The 24,942-nt window shown below is 35.8% G+C and overlaps 1 protein-coding gene across 1 annotated transcript in view; it reads right to left on the bottom strand.

Annotated features, from left to right (window-relative positions):
- The window catches only part of RYR3 (ryanodine receptor 3), a 254,312-nt gene that overhangs the window by 80,530 nt on the left and 148,840 nt on the right, over nt 1-24,942 (bottom strand). The window contains exons 42-54 of the mRNA XM_074824480.1: nt 23,989-24,092; nt 20,137-20,272; nt 16,941-17,121; nt 15,453-15,558; nt 14,121-14,241; nt 10,894-11,063; nt 10,010-10,230; nt 8,649-8,739; nt 7,091-7,231; nt 4,602-4,765; nt 3,572-3,650; nt 2,086-2,175; nt 495-644 (exon numbers count right to left, since the gene is read on the bottom strand). Coding sequence (XP_074680581.1) covers nt 495-644; nt 2,086-2,175; nt 3,572-3,650; nt 4,602-4,765; nt 7,091-7,231; nt 8,649-8,739; nt 10,010-10,230; nt 10,894-11,063; nt 14,121-14,241; nt 15,453-15,558; nt 16,941-17,121; nt 20,137-20,272; nt 23,989-24,092 — 1,754 coding nt within the window. The remainder of the gene's footprint in view (nt 1-494; nt 645-2,085; nt 2,176-3,571; nt 3,651-4,601; nt 4,766-7,090; nt 7,232-8,648; nt 8,740-10,009; nt 10,231-10,893; nt 11,064-14,120; nt 14,242-15,452; nt 15,559-16,940; nt 17,122-20,136; nt 20,273-23,988; nt 24,093-24,942) is intronic.

The raw sequence follows: 24,942 nt of genomic DNA on the forward strand, positions 1-24,942 counted from the left end.
ATAGTCTATATCACAGATCAGAATGCTAGGTACTATATAATTACCCTCAAATTTTGCCTGTAGATTTAAAAAATGTATTAAACACACAATCATATTTGTCAGTCATAATTATAATCTTGACAAAAGCCCATTTCAGACTCTTCCGTTTGACAAAAAAAATATTACTAGATTTACTTATCATATAATAAAAGGCTTTAAATACTCAGCCATGTATTCTTTGAATGACTATATGAAAACTCTTCTCAGGCCTTCTGAGAAAATGAATAGATATGGTCTCTGACAGACTTATCACCTTAAAAGCTGTCTTTTTGCAATCCCCTTTTTAGTGTTACTGCACAGTTTTTATTATAGTGACATGAGTTCCAATATCAGAACTCTTAACATTAAGTTTCTTTTCGTTAAAAAGAATATAAAATTAACATAATTTTGTATAATTTCTTAGTAAATTAAGAAACAAGGTTCTTGCTTTCTAAATTTAAGCAATTCCACCTTACCTGGCTAGACTGAGATATGCTGCGGAGCTTTTCATTTTCACGCTGATGTATTATTGCTTCTCCTCCTTCCTTGGTCCTTTCTAGGCTCCATCCCATGGCCAACATGGTTTTCAGTGATTCTCTGGCAGGCCAACGATAAATTTCCTTTTCCTTTGAAGAAAATAATGTAAAATGTCTCTGTATTTAGCAAGTAGAAAAAACTCAGTGAAAATATTATGTCCTCCTTTATAAACTGTCACATGCCACAAAAATAAACAAAATTTGTATATTATATCTGAAGACATGATATAGTTCTTTCTACATGAAAAAGAAGCTTTAAAATACTTACTTTTTTTGTTGTTTTATACTTAGTGGCCTTTATTGCTGGGATATGTGTACAAACTAACAGCACTCAAGTGAGCTCTGGAGCAATAATGTAGTTTGTATCTTGAAACTTATTCATTGATTCCTCCAGCCCAAATAATAAAAAATTGATGGCACCACAAGTGCTATGAAAATAGTTAGGCAAGTATATACATTTAAATTCATCAGCACACGAGACCTTTTTTAAGTCTTCCTATATTTATATCCATTCACAGATACAGTACATTACTGATCTATACACCTCTTCATATAAATACAGCCATCAATAAAAAATTAGGTAACAGCCTGTATTCCAATACTCCTTTGAAAAGTAAAGGTGTTATAGAAAAATCTGAAAAGTTGTGGCAAAGAAAATTCTGAATATGTCATATTAAGATTTCTTAAATTAACCTAATAAAAGTATTTCGGTTCTTACCATACATAAGAATTTTTATGACAGTTACTTAACATGACATTTTTTTATGGAAAGACCTGATTTTTAGGTTCAAAAGTTCTAATCTGAAACAATTCAGAAAATTCTCTTTGAACTGCTTTAATAACAACTCAACCTACAATTCATCAGCTCTTCTCCAAAGATTTCAAAGCAATTTACAAACCTTTGGAAATTAAACCTTTTGAATCCCTCTTGATTTTTGTCATCTCCATTTTCTGAGCAGGAAAATTGTGGTAAAGAGGAACAAATGTAATTGACTTGAGTCACCCAATGAATCATTGCAAAAATATGTAACAGAATTCAAATTCAGTTAACTGTTCTGACAACTAGAAAACATTCATGCCAAGTCAAGAAATTAAAGTTAAAAAAGTGCATTCAAAAAAGTTTATGTTTTTCCCCATTTTCAACTGAAGCATCTCCTACGCTTTCTTTAAATTTTTCTACCATCCTTCTTGAAGACAAAATTGCCTTCAGATATGTTAAATTACACTTTCATCTAAAACCCAGGAGCTGCTGCCAGTCATTCCTCATCCATGAAGGCCTGAAAACCCTGTGCTATTGATACTTTTAATAGAAATTGGCCCAGGCCTATGGAGACTGCCTAAGGGAAGCAATTATATAAGACTCTGTGTAAGATTAACTAAACAACCACTTCAGCATACAGATGTTGCTGTTCTTAACTGTAAGAATTCCAGTTTGTCTCTCTTCCTATTATAGCATATATTTGAAATAGGTTTTCAAAAGTACACAAATGAATCTACTTTGTATTAATGCAGCTGAAATTTCCTCTATTACCTTTTCAGTTAAGGTTTTGAAAGGTCTTATCAATGGGTGAGTCTTCATATTTTCATCAAGTGAAACACCATATTTCCATCCACTATTAGTCTGAAAAAAATAAATATAGTGAAATAACATGACAACAACATAGATGAGTAACAGCAAATTGGCCAGTTTAATTTGTCATATTGAACTGCTAATCTACTCCAATAACTACTCAGTGCCGCAGAAATTTCCGTTAAAAGAGCAGGCATCCATTTGTGAATACATCAGAAGAAAACATGGCCCAGACAGATTAGATGCCATCTATGAGTAGTAGGTCTCATGCAACCAGTTCTGAGCCCAATATACACTGGCTCCTTTCAAACAGACTCATGCATTAAGATGGTACTGGCTAAGGTTAAAGAAGTGTCTCTATTCTCTGCGAGGCTAAAGTCAGCAGCACAAAGTTAACAGATCAAGCACTAAAGAATGTAACTTTAATTAATCCTTTACCTTAAACAATATTATTAACTGAAATTTATGGTTTGAGACTAATGTGTGTATTTACATATCCATATATATGTATACCTTTCTCTATAAATTTGCATACATAACCCCACACAACGACAAAACTGTTATTTCTAGATAACTGTTCTACAAATTTGCTATTAATTTGTTAATAATTGCTATAATAAATTACTTAACCTCACCTCTATTTTTTTCCTTGAATGAAAGAGGTTTAAAATTCCTATTTGGGTTGAATGAGTTACTCATATCCAAACACTTCCAACATGGTTATCAAAAACTGCAACAACTCCAACAAACTTAATTTTGCTCAAGTTTAACTCTAAAAGTTATATTTATTAACATTAAAATCTATTTGCAAAATGTAACACTAAAAAGGCCTTTATTAAATGTTTCACTGTAACATTAAGATATAAAAAAATCAATTAGTATATGTTGTCATAGGTATTTTGAAGTAGTGAAACAGAAACACAACACAGTGACTGAGCTCTTAGAAAAATATGGAGGAAATCCCTGCATAACAGTCGTCTTAAAGCTAAAAAGAAAGAAAAGCTATAACTATGTTTTCTGAAATAAAAAACAAGGACATTAGGCTTCCCAGGTACTCTCTTGGATCACAGAGCTGCTGCAGTAAAATTGAATCTCTGACTCCCAGTCAAAAAAACATCATCACCAGGCAAAATGAAGCTAAGATCTATATATTATTACTTAAAAAGAAAAAAAGAAAACAAAAACTAAAGCAAACCAACTGCCCCCTTTTCATTCCCCTCAACTTTTTGTCCTAATAAATTCGGGCCACTTTTCCAAAGTGACAAATTTCAATGCATTTTCTTAAGCAAAAGGTTTCTTCCACATATCCCTAAAGAAATATGCAGACATTAATGCACTGCAAACAAGGGCCTATCAGTTAAACTGTCCCGTTTTTCTTTCAATATTCATCCCAGGTATTATTTACTAGTCCTTTTCTGACAGTTGCCAGTCTTAAAATAATTCCTACCTTATCAAAGGCCCATTTATCGTGGGAATGTTCAGCATACTTGCTGACAATATACTCCAACTTTTCAGGAAGTACAAGGCTGTAAACAAAGGGGAGTACGGTCATTCAATCATAAGTTACTTCAGTCTGATTTATGAAAAAAGAGTCAGTATAATATCGCACTAATAGAAATGCTTCACCTCCAGATGAATGTGAGACATCTGGCTTTGCAATTCCATTTTATTTAGAAGAAATGACACAAAACAAAGCAGAGCTATAATGGCATTTACAGGCAATCTTCAAATACATAACAGTTGCACTTATTAGCAACTGAAGTGACAAGAAAAAAAAACCTGCTTCACCATAGCCTTACAGGTATTTTTCCTGGTGATTCTTTATACAGGATAATATTAGTATGGATGTTTTCGCATTGCGTAATGATGCGTAATCGCAAGAATCAACTAGTGATCCTCAGTTCTTGAATGTGTAAGTATTAGAAATCTGTATTTTAAAAGCACAAGATTACTAGGCAGACCAAGATCCTATTAAATCATCACATATTATCTGCTTATTTTGCCGTATCAGGTTGCTACAGATCAATTCTTAAAACTAAGTGAAGACTTTATAAAAATCGGGCAATAGGCCAGTTGAATCACCTGATTTTGATCTTGTACCATTTGTCATAAGCACACTCTAAATAATGACAGTATCAAATGCATTACAGATGTATATATTCCAAAGATTTGAACTATCAGGCAATATGGTAATAATAAGTATAGAATTTTCTATGTGCTCTGCAGATATAATGTAGACATATTTAACATATGTACAGTTCTAAGTAGAATACATTTTATATCTGGTAAACAGGATATGTTGCAGTGAAGTATTTGGCAGGAGGAGGCAAAAATCCCTACACTACTTCTGAAAGCTACTAATGTCATTAAAAAGCCAGTCACAAGCCAACTCTCTGTACATAGGAGAAAAAGATGTTAATAAGGAATAGTATAAAAATATTTAAGGAAAACAAATCACTAAGATTTATGAGACTCACTTTGCTGTGCTGACAGGTTTGGGATCAAAATTTCCTTCTGGATCCACCGAAGTCTGTTTTTCCAAAGTCGACCTAATTCGTGTATCTAAATAATCAGGGGGCAAGGCACCAGCTATAGCACTTAGACAAGGCAAAGCCATTCGAAAGAGCTCTGGATCATACTTCTGCAGGAGAGATAGGAACTGGTTGGGAAAATCCAATAGAAAAACATGCAAAATGTTAGTGAAAACCAAGCAGCCATATGTACAAATATTAGAAGATGCAAACAAACAGTAAAGCACATTTAAAAATTAAGCATAGAGCAAAATTATTGCTACATGACATCTATTTTTCTTAATATCAACTTGATAAATTTTTAAGACTACTCAAATTAAAATAAGAGTATGCTGACACTTGTATAAGTATATACAAGTATGACTCTTAAGCTTTCTTTGGGCCATTAAGGCTTACATAGGAATGGTCAAGGGTTGTTTGCCTAGTTATAGAATTACGATCATCTATAACATATTGTCTTAGTTCTAAAAGGACTAATTCCTATCTTAACTGCAGAAGTCATTGTCATTTCTCTCTCTTTTCCCCTAATCAGTTTAAATCATGCTCGTTAAAGGAAATTGTGTTTTACTGTAGCAAAGTCAGTTCATTATTTTTCAAAGTTGTCCTGCTAATAGGTGAACTAACACATTTGCTCTTCTAAATAGTCATTTTAGCTCTGGAGAGAACATAGAAGTATTTGATATATAAAAATATTTGGTGCAATTACATTTGAAGAATCTATCCTTTGTAACTTGCCATGAAACATATTCAAGGTCAATTGTTATACACTAGATTATAAAAAACATGTGCTAGAGGAAGTAGCAGTAGATCACTGTAGGCCAAGGTTCTCCTTCCAGCTCTCAAACAACATTCTTAGTACGCTTAGGGAAGAAAAAAAAAAAAAAAAAAAAAAATCACCACTCTATCTTTCAGATTCCCCATCTGTAAAATGGCCACAATTATATAGCTTTAAAAGGCTTTAAGACCTACTTACGAACATTACAGTGTAAGAGTGTGATGCTATTACAATTATTCAATAGAGTTTTACTCAAATAGCACAGGCATCTTTTTAATGTTATGACACAGGCACTGATCAGGCATTTATAGGAAAAAATATTTCGCTTGCCTCATTATTAGAAATTGAAAGACTATATGCTTCTATAAATCTGAATGACCACTTTGTGCCAAGAAAATGCTGAAGAACAGTTTTAAGGTCCATTGAAAATACTTGCTGATAAAATTATATGTTTATATCACAGCAAGCAGAATGCCTAAAATTTTGAGGCTTTAACTTCCTCTAGTTTTGTTGCAGTGTTCTTTAGTGTGTATGACACAAACAAAAGAAGATCACAGGGTAAATTGCTTCCACTAAACAGCTGGAAGCCATGAAAATATCAAACCTGTAAATATCTCAGTACAAAACAGAACAATGGATAATACTGTAGCTCAGCAGATTTACACAATTTTCCTTTCATTGGACTAACAACAATTTACAGAAAAAAGTGCTATTACAGAGGTCCACCAATATTGGCAGAAACATCATCTTCATTTATCTGTACAAAGCTAAGATGCACTAACGAAACATTTCATTGTGTCAGGCCCTCCTAACGCTCGGCACATGTGAGAGCAGTAAGAGAGAGGTAAACGTCACTAAAATCAAATACAAATAAGGTTTAAAAGCCATTTTAAAATAATGCCAGAGACCATGTTCACTTCCATACTATAAATCTGAATGTCTAGAGAAGCAATTAGAACTGGAACATAAATTCAGTGAGATGCAACAAAAAAATGTGTTATTGTCCCATAGTGAGAATCTGATTTTTGAGCCCAATCAAATACAAAAAGTATTTACTCAGTAATGCATTTCTCCTATCAGAAACGTTACTTTTTCTTACACTGAGAAAAAATGAGTAAGTGAAAATATCCCAAGATCACACTTTGGAACAGGAAAATGGAAAAATATTTATTTCTAAGAATGTTGTATCATATTTCTTAAGCTGGGCAATAACCAGAAAACTAAAAAAATACAACTGTATGTTTGAGAAAAGACAATGTAAATTTACTGTGCATACAGCAACAATTTGACAAGCATATGCATTTCTTAAAATTAATTTTATGTCAGTAATAAGTATTTTTAAAAGTTAAGTAGTGCTAAGGTAGGAGAGGAGACAACACTGACTTGTTAGTGCAGCAAGCAATCTGCTTCATTACTAGTGTAAGGTTATATGGGTATATCAAGATAAAGATTTAACATTTCATTAGTTTGCAGAGATGATTCAAGATTCAGCATTCAATTTTTCATTAGGAAGTTACTTCATTAAAAGCATTCCTTGCCATATCTCCCATATTAGGTGAAAGAATTGTTAAAACAGGAACTCTGCACTTGGCACAGCAAATTATCATTGTAATGCTTTTACGGTCATCCTCTGTACTGTAATGCGAATTACAGTCATTACCTTATGAGACAAGGAATCAAATATTCCCCAGAAAAGTTTTTCAGTTAAATGTAATTCTTCTTCTGCTGCAATTCCATAGCTTCCCATTCCTGAAGGCAGACAATAATATTTCCAGCACTGCTCATAGTGATTTGTCAGAAGCTAGATTTTCAAGAAAATAAAAACGCACATAACAACATACTGGTTAGCAAAGTCTGAACTGCCAGTATCTGTTTAAACAGTTACATGGGTATTAGTATTTATTTCTGTTTCTTCATTTCTAAAGGCTCATAAAAAAGGTCTTTTTTTTTTTTCTTTTTCTTTCTCTTTTTGGAAGAGCAGCAGAGCCCATGCTGTGAAAGTATAAAGCCTGTATTAACCCCAACTGCTGCTGTGGGATTCTCAGTGATGACAGTGAGTGGCAAAATTGCAAAATTTCAGGACTGTCACTGTTTGAGTACAGATTAGCTCACAGGATAAAAATAGAGAAAATGAGTATAAAAGAGGACATGATAGATTCTGGTAAAAAGTTTTACAAATTCAAATTTATTTTACTTCTGTCGTTTGTAGTTGATGGCCTCAGTACTATTCAAAACATTGCAAAAGACACCTGCAGTACACCCTTTTAGCTGTGCCTGCTCATCTCTGGAAAAACCTATGGAAAGAACAATCTGTAACATACCAGTTAAAGAGCTAGTGTATATGATTATTAGTGTGTTTTCCATATATTTTGAAATTTCTACTGATTTCTTCTTTAGAACTAAAAATTCCTATCCCATGGGAAATTGTAAAATTCTTTTAGCATCAGACTAGAATCTTGCTATTTTAATTTTTCCTGAAATTTTGTTCAGGAAGGGAAAATAATAATAAAAAACCCAAGTCAAACACTCCCTCTTAGCCACACTTTTGCTCCAAAATTACTGATGCTCCAGAAAAGGGCTGTGAATCTGGCAGCTCTGCTTTAGAGCTTGACAGAATTTCAATTCTGCCATAGAAAGACCTGCAGACCTAAGATCAGGCCCTTTTATCCCAACTGGAACAGAAAGAAAACCTGACAGAAAAATTCTAAATAAAAGTTATTTATCATCTCACAATTGTAATTATTTATAGAACAAGATGATGGATAAGATTTCAGTTAAAGATTGCTCAAAAATAAAAGGTGAATTCTGTTCCCTGTATCCTGTTCTCTGTAGACTTCACTCAAAATTTATTCCTGACTATACGTCCTACTAAGAGTTATTATAGTTCATATAGCAGAAGAAGAAATACCAAGGTAATGCTAACATTTAATTTAATACTTTCAAATACTCTTCTGTTGAAACACTGAAAAAGTCAACAGTTCACTGAACAAAATCGCACAATCAACTTATTATATACTGTCTGCATTAGGCAAGATTTCACAAAACATTTAATCATTATATTCAGTGCAAAAAACTTTATAAAACTGTAATATTTTCAATTCAGAAGTCATTTCGCATTGCTTCACCCTGCCCCATTTTGTTTTTAAAAACATGATAATGACAAATTATTATGAAGTAAGTTGTATGCTGAATGCACGTACAGAAAGTAAAGCATTTACCTTGAGAGGCATTTTACAATATTCATTGAGTAGGGGCACATCAAAAACTAGCCTTCTCAACAGCTGTTGTAACATAGAGGGACGTAAGTGGCTGTAATTTTAAAAAAAAAAACAAATTAGAACTTCTTAGTAAAATTCATACAGTCCAGTGAAAATGAAATAAAAATTGAAAACAATGTGCATACTGGAATTCAAATCACTCACTAAAAGTATTTTGAGAAACCAGTGGTAGATGCTTAAGGAATCTCACTATGCTTCATCTACATATAGAAAGATATAGCACAGAAAAACATGCTGCTTCTGGACTGTCTTCAGTGATTAGACAATGTGTATGATTGTGCCATATGACAGCAGAGGGAAGGGTACTGGATTTTTTCAGAATACATAGAGGGTACAATCTAAGCAAGAGAAACAGAATACTATCCTAATAGAATGGTTACTGATATGACACTAAAAAGCAAAAAAACACTCTTAACTGAAACTAATCTGGGAAATACATTATGATTATTCTTATAAGAAATAAATCTCAAGTGGAAGACTGAATAAATTACCCAGCATTTCTTTGCTAGCTATTTAATTTCAGTGATCTACAAACTCAAAATCAATGTAAAAATGCGCCTTTCAGGTATCCTCCTCAGTCGTCACTTTTTCAGGCTGAAGATTCCTGGTCTACTAAGCTGTTCAAAAGGAGCGAAATTATTTCTTATGTTGATTCTTCTTGTTAGGCTTTTCTGAATCTTTTCCATTTCTACTATATCCTCTTTTTGGCAGAGGTTCAGTGCTATGCACAAACTGAAAATTCATACTGCATTACTAATTTCACAGTCCACTGCACAAATAGCACTACAGTTTATGACAAAGATCAAGAATTATGATTCAGTTGGCAAATCTACATTTCAATTCCTGATACAACTTCAGTGCTCACTTCAGTTTTAGGATTTGGAGAGTGAGGGGAGTTTTTCTTTTTTTTTTTTTTTTTTTTTTTTTTTTTAAACTATAGCCAACGTTCTTCAAACCACAATCAGAAATACAAGCACATCTATTCCTTAAATCCTCAACACACACTCACTATCAGACTTGCCAGAACATTTTTGATAATTACTGGGATTTTGTTTTTACAAATAATCAGAATTTATCCTGTATCACCATAAAGATCATATCAACATGACAGCTTGTATAATGCAGTATCCGTAACAGAAAAATCAAATCTATTTTCTCTTTAGAAAAATCTTATCATACACTCTGGTCATTTATTTCATGCAAGAATAAAATGATCTTAGTTCCACATTATACAGAAAGAAATTATTAAAATACATATACTACACAAAAGAAATCAATTTGTACGCAGGTATCATACATACTGGCAAATAGCAAGCAGGCATTCTTCAATAGTGTCTCTTTGTGCTTTTGTAAGGGAACGTCCCTTGGATAACCTATATATTGTGTGAAGCATGGAGTCAACCAGAGAGGCATGATGCTCTGTTCCAGAAAAGAGGGGAGCACATCTTTTAAGTAATGGAAACACAGCTGAGCAAATATATCTATTTAGTGCGAGAGCTGCCTCTGTGGTACTTAGAGAAACCTGTATGAAGCAGTAAATGATTGTTAGTATCATATAGAATAAAGGTTACTGAATATAAAGTCTATAAAACATAATAATGAAATACTCCTTAAGTCCCCTTAGTGGCTGGGTGCTAACATGATATTCTCAGTATACACATGAGGACAAAAGCTATTTTTTTAACTTGAGAAAATCCAAGACATCCCCTATCTCTTGCTTTACTACACTCTGAACCAATAGGAGCAAAAAAAGAATATGCAGCTGCTTTCTTTAAACAGGTCAGCAAAACACAAAGCATTAAGTATCACTTTTCATCTCACTTGACTTCTTTATATGTTCACATATATGAATTTTCAATGTACTTCTCAAAAGCACACATGAAATAAAAGTAACCATTAAGCCTATTACAGTATATCCAATGGACATATTGCATAATTAAAAGTTTTTGAACTACATTAGTGTTGCTTCATAAGGTAGTACTGAATGCCTATGATCAGACTTAAACACTATAAATTAATAGTAACTGAACTATTACTATTTGTGCTTACAGTGAGCCTACAGTACCTTTTTGCAAAAAAAAAAAAAAAAAAAAAAAAAGCTGGTTTGACTTGAAATTCTGTTCCTTACACTTACAGAGCCACTATATTCAGCCACTGCACCTAAACTCCATAGTGGAATACTTACTGTATCCAAAGAGGCAGAGGCTCTTAAATCTGGTAAAAATCCAACTTCCAGTAGGTGAAGAAGGAAGCTTTGATCCTTAATACCGTAGACACGGTCCAAGAAGAGTACCATGGGTGCTTTATGATCAGGACAGAAATTTGCAGACATGTCTGGCTCATTTACTGTGCCATCTACACAAATATATAATGCAATTTTTAATAGTAGATAACTGGTAAAACAAGAAACACCAAGACAATGAAAGACACTGTAATTACATTTAATGTGTAAAACCACATGTTCAATGAAAATTATATTCTTGTTCAGTTTTCTTGTAAGCTGAAAAAGAATACTAAGCTTTTATTATTTCAAAAACCCTATTATTGTGCAATTTATTAATCTTTTACTCTTAAATGAAAGCTTAAGAATGAATGGTAAAGTATTCTACTTGTTTCATTAGTATTATGGAGAATGCTTATATAGTAAAATTAAAGATAAATATTACTGCAAATATTAAAAGTACATAGTAATTGTGAAGTCAAAGAAGGTTAAGAATTTTAATTTTTGTCTCATGTAAACTAGACTAGAAAGAATATAGAATTCAAGGGGAAGACAACAATAACACTGAAGTTAACTGTGTATCAGATAAACCATCTTTGACTATAAAGGGGAATAGACAATTCTTGTGAAACAGAAAGGACAACAGAAGAAGGAGAAGGAGGATAAAGTTATTTTGCCCTAGAAGAAAATGACAGACTGGTAGTTTATAGCCCATGGAACATGGAGACATTAATAGCAAAAATGGAGATCATATGCCATAAAAACCTCACCCTCTGTTGAGTTTATGCTTCATAGAAAATTTCAGTTTGTATGGTTATCTTGGAAGTTATTATTTTGTGAAAAATAAATGTGGATAACCACATTGACTGCTTCTAGGAAAGAATCAACAGTCGCATAACAAGGAAGAACACACAGAGTGCATCACCTCTGCACTCTGAACTCTGATTTTGAAATATTTTTGAGTTCCAGAGTGAAGAGGGTGAAAACTCGAGTCTTCACTGACTTCCCTTTAACAGGTTGTGTTAAGAAGGCTGTTAGTTCCACTGACAAAAACTCAATTTCAACCTCAATGACAGGTAGGCATCCAGGTATAGATAGGGAGCTATGCAGTTTGATGCAGAGAGCGCAGCAGGTCCTTGCCATACCCTGGGTTCCAGTTCTCTATGTGTACACACAGTACATAATGTTTGGGTCTTCAGAGAGTAGTCTCATTCCCCAGAGGTGAGAATGGATGAATCAGAGTAGTAAGAGAAACAGATAGGTCCTACAGCAACATAGCAGCATAGCCTCAACTCCACAGTGACAACTCTTGAGGTAGAGGAGGACATAAGTCTTGGGGAAGGAGTGTATCTACCTGGGAAGGAAGGATCTAATCTCTTAAGAGAAGACCCACTTCTCCACGCTATGTCAGTATGTTCCATTGCACATAGGATTCTCCTGTGGTAGACACGGCCTCCAAGGATATGAAGAAGCAGGCAGTGGAATCGGGAGATTTGCTGTATTAGGCAGTAAGCTGGGTGGCTTCATGATGTGTAAGAGGATTCCATGATAACTTGTCTATACCTTATGGGAAGACCTTGTGGGAGGCAGGCAGAGATCTTGAGTGTCAAAGAATGGGTGAGATAGTGGTGTAGAGGAGAGGGATTTAGTTAAGATATGTTATAAAAGGGAGAATTCTTTTGGGACAAGATGAGCAAGTACAGAAATAGCCTGCATTTAATAAAAAAGAAATCAGGCTTCTAGGATTAAATGTTAGAGGTCAGAGTGGACCTAGAAATTGGGGAAAAGGTGTGGAGGAGCACCTTCTTCAGATCAGGACAATCCCAAAGTGAGTATGTCTGGTTTTCACCTCCTCTGAAAAGGCCAGGGAAGAAATAAACAGCAGAATTCCAAGAAACAGGAAAGATGATTAAAAAGGAATGTGCACATGTAGCATTTTAAGCAAGCAAGGACAAAGAGGACTCTATACTGAGTCATCAGTGACCTGGAGAAGGAGGCAAACAAAGGAGCCTGCAAGTCTGTATAGAACACTAAATTCTTTTGTAGGGTTAAATCATTAACAAAACTGAGTGGGCAAAGTAGAGGTAGCTGCACTTCAATGAAGAAGACTCTAAGTTAATGCATCTGCAGAAAAATAAGACATGCCTACATGATGTTGAGCTTGGAAATGACATTACAAAGAGATCTTGAGGTCATCACTGAAATTCTGTGAAACCATCAGCAGAAATGTAGCAGCAGACCAAGTAAGTCAAGATATTGGGCAAAATCAGAAAGGGGTATTCAGAATATGAGAGGGGGCATCATTTTGCTGCTATATAAAATAGAAAATTAATACATAAACCAAGCTATTGTGTGCCCACGTTATCAGCACGACCTTCACACCTAGTGAACATCCCACAGCTGTTTTTCATATCTCAGGACTGCAGAATAGAGATAGTGAAGGTACACAGAAGGGCAACTAAACTAATTCAGGCAATGGAGCAGTTACGCTGAGAGACTATTGAGATTCTTCAGTTTGGCAAAATGAGGACTGAGAAAGGATATAACTGAGATTTAGAAAATGATTAATAGAGCTGACAAGGTGAATGAAGAACTGCTATACACCAAATCCCCAAATACTACTATTCAAGGGTGTTAATTAAAATTAGTAGAGTATAAGTTTGTTTTTTTCTAAAAAAAAAGATAAGCTTAAAATGCTTTGCAAATAGTGGAGTTCTGGAACTTATTGCCACAGGATTTTGTGGGTACTGACATTATTCCAAAGGGATTAGATGCATTCTTGGACTCCAGGTCCAGAAATGGATATTAATGGACAGGGAGGTACCCTTTAATCTTTCGGAACAAATGACTGGATGACGTGGAAGTACAAAGGGACTGAGTCCAAGCTTACACATTCTACCTAAAAAGATAGCATCTCTACAGCCACTGCTGGAGACAAAGTGCTGGGATAGACAGCCCATTAGTGAGACCCTGTAAAGTATTTCTTATGTTCTTACATTCTCTGCCCCACAGGAGTCAGTATCTGTTCTACTGGAGCAGCTCTAATTGACAGATATCTAATTAAAATCTGAAGAACAGTTCTCTGCTTGTACTCAACTCTAACAAAACTACTCTATTTTACACCTGGAGGCTTATGTGACAGAAGATTTTTACAAATAGATGAACTGGTTGAATAAAAGTATTGAAATTACCTTTGTTAACTGTTGACAGCTTTAGTGGTATACTTATAATCCCAACCAAATCTTCAGTTGGCACTAGAGATCTAAGGATTGATCTGATTCGAATAGCTTCCCCTTTTCCACTTTGAATAAGCTGTTAGAAAAAGTTTATCAATTAAGAAATTTAGAAATGAGTGACATAAGAAAAGTTTCCTCAAAATACTGATATTAATATGACTTTTTTCAAACACAGGGAAAAAATGCACAGAAATTCAATTTATCCCAGCACTCTAATGGAGTTGCGATTTTCAGCAGATCTTACTTTTGAGTAATAGTTTTGATATTTTATCAATAATTTCACAATATTATATATTCCCAATGACATGAAACAACCCCACATGGATAAGATTCCTATGCCAATCAGATAAAGTGATGAAACTGAATATTTCTGAAAGACTCATGTTACTTACAGAATCTACAGTGCCAGATTTTGAGTTTGCCTCTATACTATGAGCAAATGCAAACCTGTATGATGTATCTATGCATTTTTTTATTATTTCTATGCAGTAAAAATTTCAAAATGCATTAACAATGAGGTGACCAGTTCCTTTAACCTTCTAGCAGAAATTAGGTGTTCACAACTTGTGTGTCCGAAAACCTCTTCTAGTAATTTTCCTAACATGAAACTACTATCTCAGGCAACAGACAGCTACATACAACTTTACAGCTAATAAAGTTAATGGCTTTGGTAATAGTAAGGAGGCTACAATACAAATTTCTTGCTTCTTGTTGTACTGAGATAGATACTGCATTTTCAGCTGGATTTACACTACTAAAGAATCTTAAAATACTGACAAACAAATGTCAATTTAACTAAAACTAAGTATTGCATGTGGCTGTTACAGGCAGTATAGTCAAAACAGTTATTTTACATATTTTTCCATGTATTCATATGGTATAGATACCATATTTCATCAGTGCACACAAAAGCAGCTCTGTATCACATACCTTATGGAAGTGATTTTTATGGCTTTCTAGAGAACAGTAAAGGGCCCGTTTCAAAATTTAATTGGAAGTATAAATGTGCAACACTAGTAGTTCACCTTTGCTTTGATTCCATAAAGATTCCATTTCATATAAAAATTCTCAAAATTTTAGATAAATAAAAAAACATAAAGAATCAAAAGACCATGCTGCTTTATAAACAGCTTGCAGGGAACACATCTGTCTAGATACAGCGAGAAATGCAATAAAGTCCACCTTCTGAAGAGAAGCAGTCTTTGAATAAAGAACAGTTTAGACAGACATGTACAGTTCTGTTACAAATCTCCTACATTTTCTGAACAAGTGACAAAATGAACTTACATGCATTTCTGGTGCACAGCGTCCAAGTAAATCTATAAGAGCTGAGTAAAATGACATGATTGCATTGCCCATGTGTACAATCTCCTCTTCCTCCTCCTCCTCTTCACTAAAAGGTAAACAATACCAGTGATCATTTTTGCTAATTGTGGTGGTGCAATTCTTACCCCTCCCCGCCCCTCCTTGTTGGGCTGCTTGGTGCTAGCTGTGATTCCATCCACATCCCCCGAGCTATACACCAATCTGTGGAGATAAGGACTGCAAACGTTAAGGCGCCTCCTTAATGAGCCTGGCTCCTGCCCCTCCCAATTGCTCTGAAACAGTTAAAACAGCCCATCATCTCCTAAGGGCCTGGCACACCTGTGCCTGGGATATGGTCAAATGGGAACAATAACAGAGTTGCACATTCATCAAGTTCTTGTGCAACCGCTGGAAGGCGCCAGAAGGTATCTGACAAAAGTCAATTATCTTGGACCCTATAAATGGCGACCACAAGGGTGACCCTTTGAGCTCTCCTGGATCACAGCGGGCCTGTGACCAGCATCTCCCCTGAGCTGGGATGCCTCTCAGGTACCAAAACCCTTAAGGTGTCATCTGCTGCCAGAGCTGATGGAAAACCAGGGCAAAGTCCACCCACTCGAGTCTCAATTATTGCCGGTTGAGGAATGCCAAGGCATTGTGAGTATTTACTCTAAACTCGAGGGGGAAATTTTCTCCTTTGAGCTAGCTTCTCTTTCACCCGTTCTTTCTCTGTTGTGTGGGTACGTACTTCATTCTACTGGATCCAAATACTTTTGTTTCTGTGTGTGTTTTTACGTTTTGTGTTCATTTTACTGGATCCAAATACTTTTGTCTCTGTGTGTGTGCTTGTACGTTTTGTGTATGCGCATGTATATATGTATAAATTAAGGTACCGTTAAGTAAGTTAGTGTGAATCTTGTCATTTTAGAATCTGTAAATAAGTCGCTTTTCTTTCAACATTTCTGAATTATTTTGTAATAATAAATGCTGTTAGTTATTAATAAATCTAGATTTCCTGCTAAACCATCACCGTGTTAATACTTTCATCTGCGACACTAATGTAAGTTTATAGCACCCCTCTGGAGCGAGATCCATGATCCAGAGATTATTAATCAGATATACTAATTTCCTCTGGCTCCGGATTTACAAGGTTTTTATCCCTAGAGTAAACATACAATTGAACAGTGATAACTGACTTCACATTAGCCTTTCATCTTCCTCTTTCACTTTACCTTTGCTTTATTCCACAACAGCCTTCTCCTTCAGGCTTCTTTTCTATAGCTCTTACTCCACTGTTACCTAGCTCATGCTTTATGAATTCCGTATGACAACTGCTTGTGGGTGCAAATCTCTAATGCTCTATGTTTGTATAATGCCTTACACAACAGGGCCTTTTACCAAAATACTGCAAGCATGATTAAACCAGCTATTAAATCATCATTTGCCAAAGGAGCATTCACATTTACTTACCCTTCTCTTTTATATGCCTGGGAAGGAAGGTCACGAGTAGGATTCTCTGAGATCCTGATAGCTTCCTGCATAGCTGCCAGCAAACCATTTCCTCCTTCTCCCCTAAGGTCTGGTCCAAAGCACTCTGGCCGTCGAATAAGGAGCTTGACAACAACACTTGCATTTTCCTCAACACTTTCACCTGAGGACCAAAACCAACTATACATACTTTCTCCTGAAAGGTATCTTTAAGTCAGAAGACAACCACATTTTCCCCTAACTTCTACAAAATATAAAACAAATCCTCATCCTTATTTTTTAAAGAAAAAAAAAATGTATCAAGTTGGCAGCTTAGATGTGCTTTATCAAAAACATACCAAGGTTTAAAAGCGAGTGCAGACTTGTCTTGCAAAAGTTTTACTACACTCAATCTAGAAAGGTTCACTTCAGAAGGTTAATTTGCTTTTTATGGCAAAGACTACTCTCTCTGGTATACAGATTAATAGTCCCAAGAAGCAAGAAGCCTGCTAGTGGGGAGGGTGGGAAGGAAGTTTTGGCTCCAGCCAACTGCCCCAACCTCTCCCTCTCCCCTCTCCTGCAGAACAGGGAGAAAATAGAAGGAAGGTGTGACGACTCATGGATCAAGATAATGACTGTCTAGTAGAGAAAGCAAAAGCTATGCATGCAAGCAAAGCAAAAAGATAAATTCATTCACTGCTTCCCAGGCAGATGTTTAGCCAGTTCCTAGAAAGCAGGGTCTCAGCACACATAATAGTTGGTTGGGAAGACAAGCACCATAACCACGAACATCCCCCTCTTCCTCCTCCTTTCCCTGAGTTTTTACTGCTGAGCACAACATCATGGTATGGAGTATCCCTTTGGTTAGTCTGGATCAGCTGTCCCAGCTGTGTCCCCTCCCAACCTCTTGCCCACCCTGAACCTACTCAGTGGGGCCAGGGAAGGAGGGGAAAGGGGCAGAAATGAAAAGTACACCACCATACGGGTTGCTATGAAGAAAATGAACTTCACACCCTGTACTAGGTCTGTCTGGGATGGGAGTTACTTGATTTTTAATGGACCAACTGAAGCAAGGAATGTTGCTTAACATTATGTCTTTAGAACTTCATCAGTGGAAAACTCATCTCAGAGTCTTATCTTCTCAATATGACTAAAGAATAACAAACTGTATTTTAGGTTAAATATGCCTACAGTAAAATCTCCTGATTCTTTCTACTGCATTTTAAAATATTCTTTAAATCTTCTGCTTGTTATTTAAAGCCTGAAATGGAATAGTTCACTTTTTCTATATACAAAAATCACATTAAAATCAGTTGTGAAGGTCATGGCTTGCCTGAAACAACCCACTTATAACAGCTTTGTGTGGAAAAATGTATGTATATTTGAAAAGGAAGAAGAGTGGGTTTAACTATTGTATAAATCCAGTACAGGCACACAGGTGGTGATCTAGAAGCTTGCTGAATAAAAGCCATTAGGAAAAGGAACCTTCATATAAATGAACTCTGTATGTAACTAACTGCTTCGTGGACTGCAGTTAGTGGCATATGGAAGAATGATAGGAATAATTGGGTCAAATGCTTACCTGATGGTTAAATGCAACTGTTTTAAAATGCACAGTCGCCACCTTATAAGAATACTGATAATCTGTATGAAAATATGAAATTAATGGGACATGTAGGAAGGAAACAGTAATATAAAATATAACAGAAAAATACAGTTCACAGCCTCTGAACTAGTGATGTCAGTAGCTTGGATCATTGGCACCTATATTTTACATGCAAGCTACAATACTAAACCAGTACAGAAATGCAAGTAGCAAGTTGATATTAAACTGAATGTTGCAGCTTTAGCAGCCACTAAAAAAGTAGGATTAGAAACTGTGGTTTAGCCAAGAGCAGCAATGGTGCTACCAGAAGGACAGAGTCAACAGAAGACAATGGTAGGTGAGATAACTGGGACTGACTGGCTCTAGAAGGAGCAGCTAAACACTCTAAACATGTCAGTCTTGTATTTTTCCCACTTAAAACACTGTCATGAACACAGAAGTTTTAGATTGAATATTAGGAAAAATTTCTTCACCAAAAGGGTTGTCAAGCATTGGAACAGGCTGCCCAGGGAAGTGGTTGAATCACCATCCCTGGAGGTATTTAAAAGACATGTAGATGTGGTGCTTAGGGCACAGTTTAGTGTTGGACTTGGCAGTGTTAGGTTTATGGTTGGACTTCATAATCTTAAGGGTCTTTTCCAACCTAAATGATTCTGTGATTCTGTACCCTAATTACTGACTTTCCACAGTCAGTAGGGTTCTTTTATTCTTTCTTTCTTTCTTTCTCCTTTTCATTCACCTTATTTTCATACTGGAGGGAAAAAGCAAGATTTTAAATCTTAAAGTCAACAATTTTAGTTTCATTTGGTTAAAATCTTCTAAGTGAAGATTTTTAAAATAATGAATTAAGTAAAAACTAGTCTCAAAAAAATTCACCTCTCTACAGATATACAAACTATCATCAAAACACACAGACCATCCAACTACAGTTCCCAGATGCTCCTGAACCTTTGTATGTTTCAAGCATCTTTTGAGGACACAAATACAAAACCCCCTTAAAAATTGTGAGGGGCTGTTTGAATCCATATTGCATAATCATAAATTTCGAAAGGAAATTGGCCACAGAAGCAAGTATAAGATAGTTATCAAAGGAGAAGATTTTTTTCTTTTTTTAAGACATCAGATTTAAGGTACACAGTCAGGGTGCTTTACAGACACTGAACCCTCAGAACTATGTACATATGTGACCTACTGGAAATTTGCTTTTTGTAATGTAAAATGGCCTAATTACAAACCTCTAAATCTCCCAGTGGTATAGTGGCCAAAAAAGGTCTAATCATCAGTGCTGACTGGTTGTGTGTATAACCAGTATATATGGTATATGCAAATACCACAGTTTACTTACTGAAAGAATTCCTAATATCATTTGCTACTCTATTAAATTATGCAAGTTGCAAAAAGAGTAAGGAAAAAATTCAACTGATTATGAAGGTTCAAAAAACTACAATAAGCAGAATATACCAATAATCTTGTATCTGTAATGAGAACAGTATGCGTTAACCTCTCTTCATCCATTAACACATATTTATGGTTAGAAAAGTAATTTTAAGGAAACCTTTTAATGGAACTTGGATGCCAAGAAATTACACTTACTGTTAACAAAAACTGCAAATCTTAAGAATGACAGGTAACGTTCACCCTCTATTGGATTCCATCCAATGTCTGGATAGCCTTTAGCCAGCAGTACTGGACAACTCTGCAGGCCGCAACCCGCCAGGTAGGTAACAACCTACAATACAGAAGCAATCATTTACTCATGTGTTTAGGAATAAATTTCTAAAAATAAGTATGAAACAAAATGAACATAGGGGTTTTTTTAATAACAAGGGTTTTATATGCTAGGTGTTTCACCTGAGAAACTACCAACATAGCTCATTATTGCATCAGTCCCAGTTTCTAGTTCTTGCTTTTGATGATGATGAAAAAAGTCAAGCACTCTTTACTTCTGAAGTTACCTAATTATACGATGACATAAGAATACAACAACATGAACAAACGTGGAATGTGAAAAGTAGAATAAAATATTGTGGAATTCAGATCTTTTTTTACAGTACATAAACAACAGTTAAAATACTGTTTAACAACTTTAAAAATCACATCAATAACCATATATGGCTAATTTGCTACAGTAGCAAAATAAATATTCCATCAATGTTTTATTTACCATAATTCCAATTTTAGTATATATGCAAATAATTAAATTTTTCAGAAGACTGATAAATATCAGTGAACAGTTTTAAAAGTCTGAAACCAGAAAGATTAAAAATTTTGGCAATATTCCTAATAGCATTTATTGTCAAGAGGAATATCTCTAAGGGAAAACTTTGAGAAATTATGACAAATTTCATTAATTATAGTAAACTAAATTTCTGAAACATGTTAAAAGGAAATTTGCAAACAACTGCACAAACATGATTTTTGTTTTTATTTGAAATACACGAAGGACAACACATGAACATGATGATAATACTTAAATATATTTTGAAATAAGCAGTGAACATCAAGAACCCTTCGTGAACCTGTAAAGAGAGATGCAAGGCAGCCAAAAATGGGTGGCAAAAGGCAGATAGGTTTTTCTATTTGGAAGAGAGAGATCTGTTATTCTGCTTAAGTACTCTTATAGCAATTCCACCATCCATGAGATCATATTTAGTCATTATCTAATGCCCTAGGAGAGAAACTGGTTATGAATTCAGGGAGAAGAATTATACCTCTGCTGATACAGTTACCTCCAAAGGGCTGCAACAGAGGAAAAATGGGCTGATGTGAAGAAATTGTTTATTACAGTATGCGGTAAGCAAGTTACTCAGTGCACTTGGTAGAAAAAGCATGCAATCCCTAGCAGAGCTCGATAGCTTTCTAGCATCCATTTTCAGAAGATATGAGTGAATACATACTTGTAGGACTCTAGAGCTGCATCTCATACAGAATGTGAGAAAACTGGTAGAATAAATCTCTTCTTGATCTCTTTTCAGATTTTATAATGCTACCACCAGACCCCATAATTTTAATCTATTCAGTTTACTATAGTATGTCACCAGGCCATGGGATACTTTTCTTGTGCAATCCTCTACCTTCCACACATTCACACATTTGTGGTAAAAAGAGATCAAATCTGCAGTGGCAAAAGTTCAGAAGTTAAGTTGTCTCTGTGTAATTCATTTGCTTTGAACACAGGCTTTATAGTACAAACCTCAGTCACACAGAAATGCTGTATCATTCTGTGAGTAGGGTATGTATGCCACGTTCATCGAACTGATATTTGTTTTTTCTTGTATAGAGATTTATTTTCTGAATAACATCCACATACTGCAGTGTATAAAATTATTGACTCACCAAAGCTAATATATTACAGCCAATACATTACCATTCTTACAGCTAAAATGACTGGTGAATTTGGGAAGCCCAGTCTGAGACATACAGCCTGATTTTTCAGCATAAAATACTGTGTGTACTGCAGCTGTTATCTGTTACTGTTTGAACATTCAATATTTGTACGGTGCCAAGTATTCCAGTGTAAGCAATCAGTAAACGAGGAACATGCAGTTAATGATCAATAGTGAAATTCAGTTTAAGTGATTTGTCCTACAGTACTTTTCATGAAAATGTGAGACAGTCACTGATGATGTTCCAGTCACTCGTTGTGTATCCTAAGGGTTTATACTTGTTGTGGTTTGAGCTCAGAGGGCAAATGAGTACCACACAGCCACTCACTCCCCCCTTCCCCCCCAGCACTGGGAAGGAGGAAAGAAAAAGGCCCAGGAATAAGATAGAGAGGCCAGAGATAAGGACGGGGCGGATTATGTCATCCTTTAAGGTACAGGCAAACACCAGAATCATTAGGGGAAGAAGAAAAAGAACATAAAATTTAATACACTAAGACACTAGCAACAACAACAACATCTAACAGTCAGAGTAGGCCTGCGAGAAGCATTATCACATCTTGAAAAGACCTTCCCCCATCCCTCCCTTCTTCCTGGGCTCAGCTTTGCTCCCAGTATCTCTACCTCCATGCACCCAGTGGTGCAGGGGGCAGGGCATGGGGGGGGTGGTGGTGGGCAGCCCTGCAATCTCACCATGGGTTACAGGGGAGTGTCTTCTTTGGCACACCTCCTCCCCTTCTCCTCCTTCCTTCCACTGACCCCAGTGTCTGCACAGACTTTCTCACAACTTCTCCTCACAACTCCTCTCATGTTCCCCTTCTTAAATATGTTATTACAGAGGCACAGATAATTGGCCCGGCCTTGGCGCAAAGGTGGGTCTAACTTGGAGCCGGGGGAGCTTTGAGAAGCTTCTCACAGGGGGCCACCAATGCAGCCTCGTCCCCTGCTATCAAAAAACCCCGCCACTCACTCAAACCAGGACAATACTGGGGCCAATACTGTTTAATATCTTTAGTAATGACAGGACAGAGTGTACTCTCAGCAATTTTGCAGGTGATACAAATTTGATAATTGTTCTCAATGCTACCTTTATCTAATTAGTGTATTCCCATGCTCTCTCACACCGTTCCCATTCATATTCTTGTCTTTGTCTTCTCCTAGCTATCCCCACCATACATCCATTTATTTCCATTTGTCAGCTTTTCCTCTCCCACAGCATATGCAGATCACAAACACCCCCACAACTGGTTCTACTCTCTTCACAAGATTCTCCCATACTGCACAGAGGCTTTCCCTGTGCTAAGCCATCATTTAGTGGCTTAACTGTTCTCCTTCATTTATATTAAACTCTGCCTTCTGTTTTCTGTTCCCCAATGCTGCACTAGCACATATCACTTCCTTTCCGTGCTTTTCTCCTCTTCTGACTGTGCACCCATCTTCCATCTCTTAATCTGTTTTCCTTCCTGGATATACAAAGAACTTTCATGCTATTTTTTGTATCCTTTTACTCACCATTTCTAGTTCATCCTGCCTCTCCTCACATTTCCCTTTATTCCTAACCATTGCCAATGACCTGAGTCCTGGATTCAGTTTCCTATTGCAATTACCCTTAAAATCCTGTTCCAACTTCCCTTCTTCAAATACCTGCCCTTCAATTCTCTTAGCTCTTGCCTCCATCCCCATCAACCTCTATGATTTGTTTAAGCCAGAAGACCTGCTTTCTTTCTCCACATTCTCCTCTTCATTTTCAAATTTACTCCTCCCCAAACAATGTTTCCTTTCTCCTGTGTCTTGCCTTTTTCTTCTTTTCATCCTTTCTACCTGATTACAATAGTGAAAGGACGCAGAAAATAGAAATAAATCTCTTTTGCTGTGATTCCCACTAAGTGTAAAGAAAAATCAGGGAAAATACTGCTCAGTCAATCTCACCTTGAGACAGCACATACCTAGAGCAAGTATTTCTGAGGAGATCACATCTAAAAGTTACTATGATCAAACTTACCCTTTTCCCTCCTAGCACGCTATTTAATAAATAGGTAAATAGGTCAGAGTGATCACTTACCTTATCGAGATCTGGTTCCTCCAATGCTAGTGCAAGCTCATTGTTGTCCATTACAGAAGCTGCTGCAACATCTAGTGGCGTCGAACCTCTCATTGAAGGAAATGCTGCAGAAGAAAGTTAAGATAGAGCAATTCGATTTGCAGTAATCACAGTCATGCAGCAGAGGGCAGCAATCACATTGGAATCTAGAACATAATATATTAATAGCATGTTGTATTCCTGCTCTTCAATCAAGAACATGGTTAACTGTTTTGAATAATGTCAAAATAAATGCTGAAATTGTTTTCTGACTTGACATCCATATCTATAAACATACTCAACAACACTGGTTTTAAATGTAGATGGAGAAATCAGTATTAACATAGAAAATCATAGGACTATTATACTATTTCTTTAGCAGAGCAACATGTTAACTATGTAATTCTGCACAATCCTATTAACTCAAGATTTTAAAATATTCCTATATTAAGGTAAAAGTGACATTTTCAAGCTTCAGTTACCTGTTTTCTTTCTTTTAGTCTTATCTCACTTTCTGTGTTTAATATGGAAATGCAGGCTTCAAAATGGTCACCACGGACAGCTAAAGCACTGTGAAACCACACGCTATCTTGCCTTGCTATACCTTATTAATATAGCCTATCTATCTAGCCAAGACAATTGTCCTTGTGTTACAAGATCTAACGCACACACATTAAAAATTCAGTGTTCCAAAGTAAAAATGTGAAATTCACATCAGTGGCCTAAATTTTAGAGGGAAGGGAAATGAAACCAGATGAAACAGGCAAGCACCATAAAGGATTAATTTAGATTTCCACTCACAACTATTTTGAATGCAAAAGATGTTAAACTGTATGGATATAATCCTAAATATTTCAAGGTATTTGAAAATACAGATTTAGACTATTCTGTTTCTAATACAGTTCACAGACACACAAGGATGAAAGGGGAAAAAAA

The sequence above is a fragment of the Strix aluco genome, chromosome 4, assembly GCF_031877795.1.
Source record: "Strix aluco isolate bStrAlu1 chromosome 4, bStrAlu1.hap1, whole genome shotgun sequence".
Taxonomy (NCBI): Eukaryota; Metazoa; Chordata; class Aves; order Strigiformes; family Strigidae; genus Strix; species Strix aluco.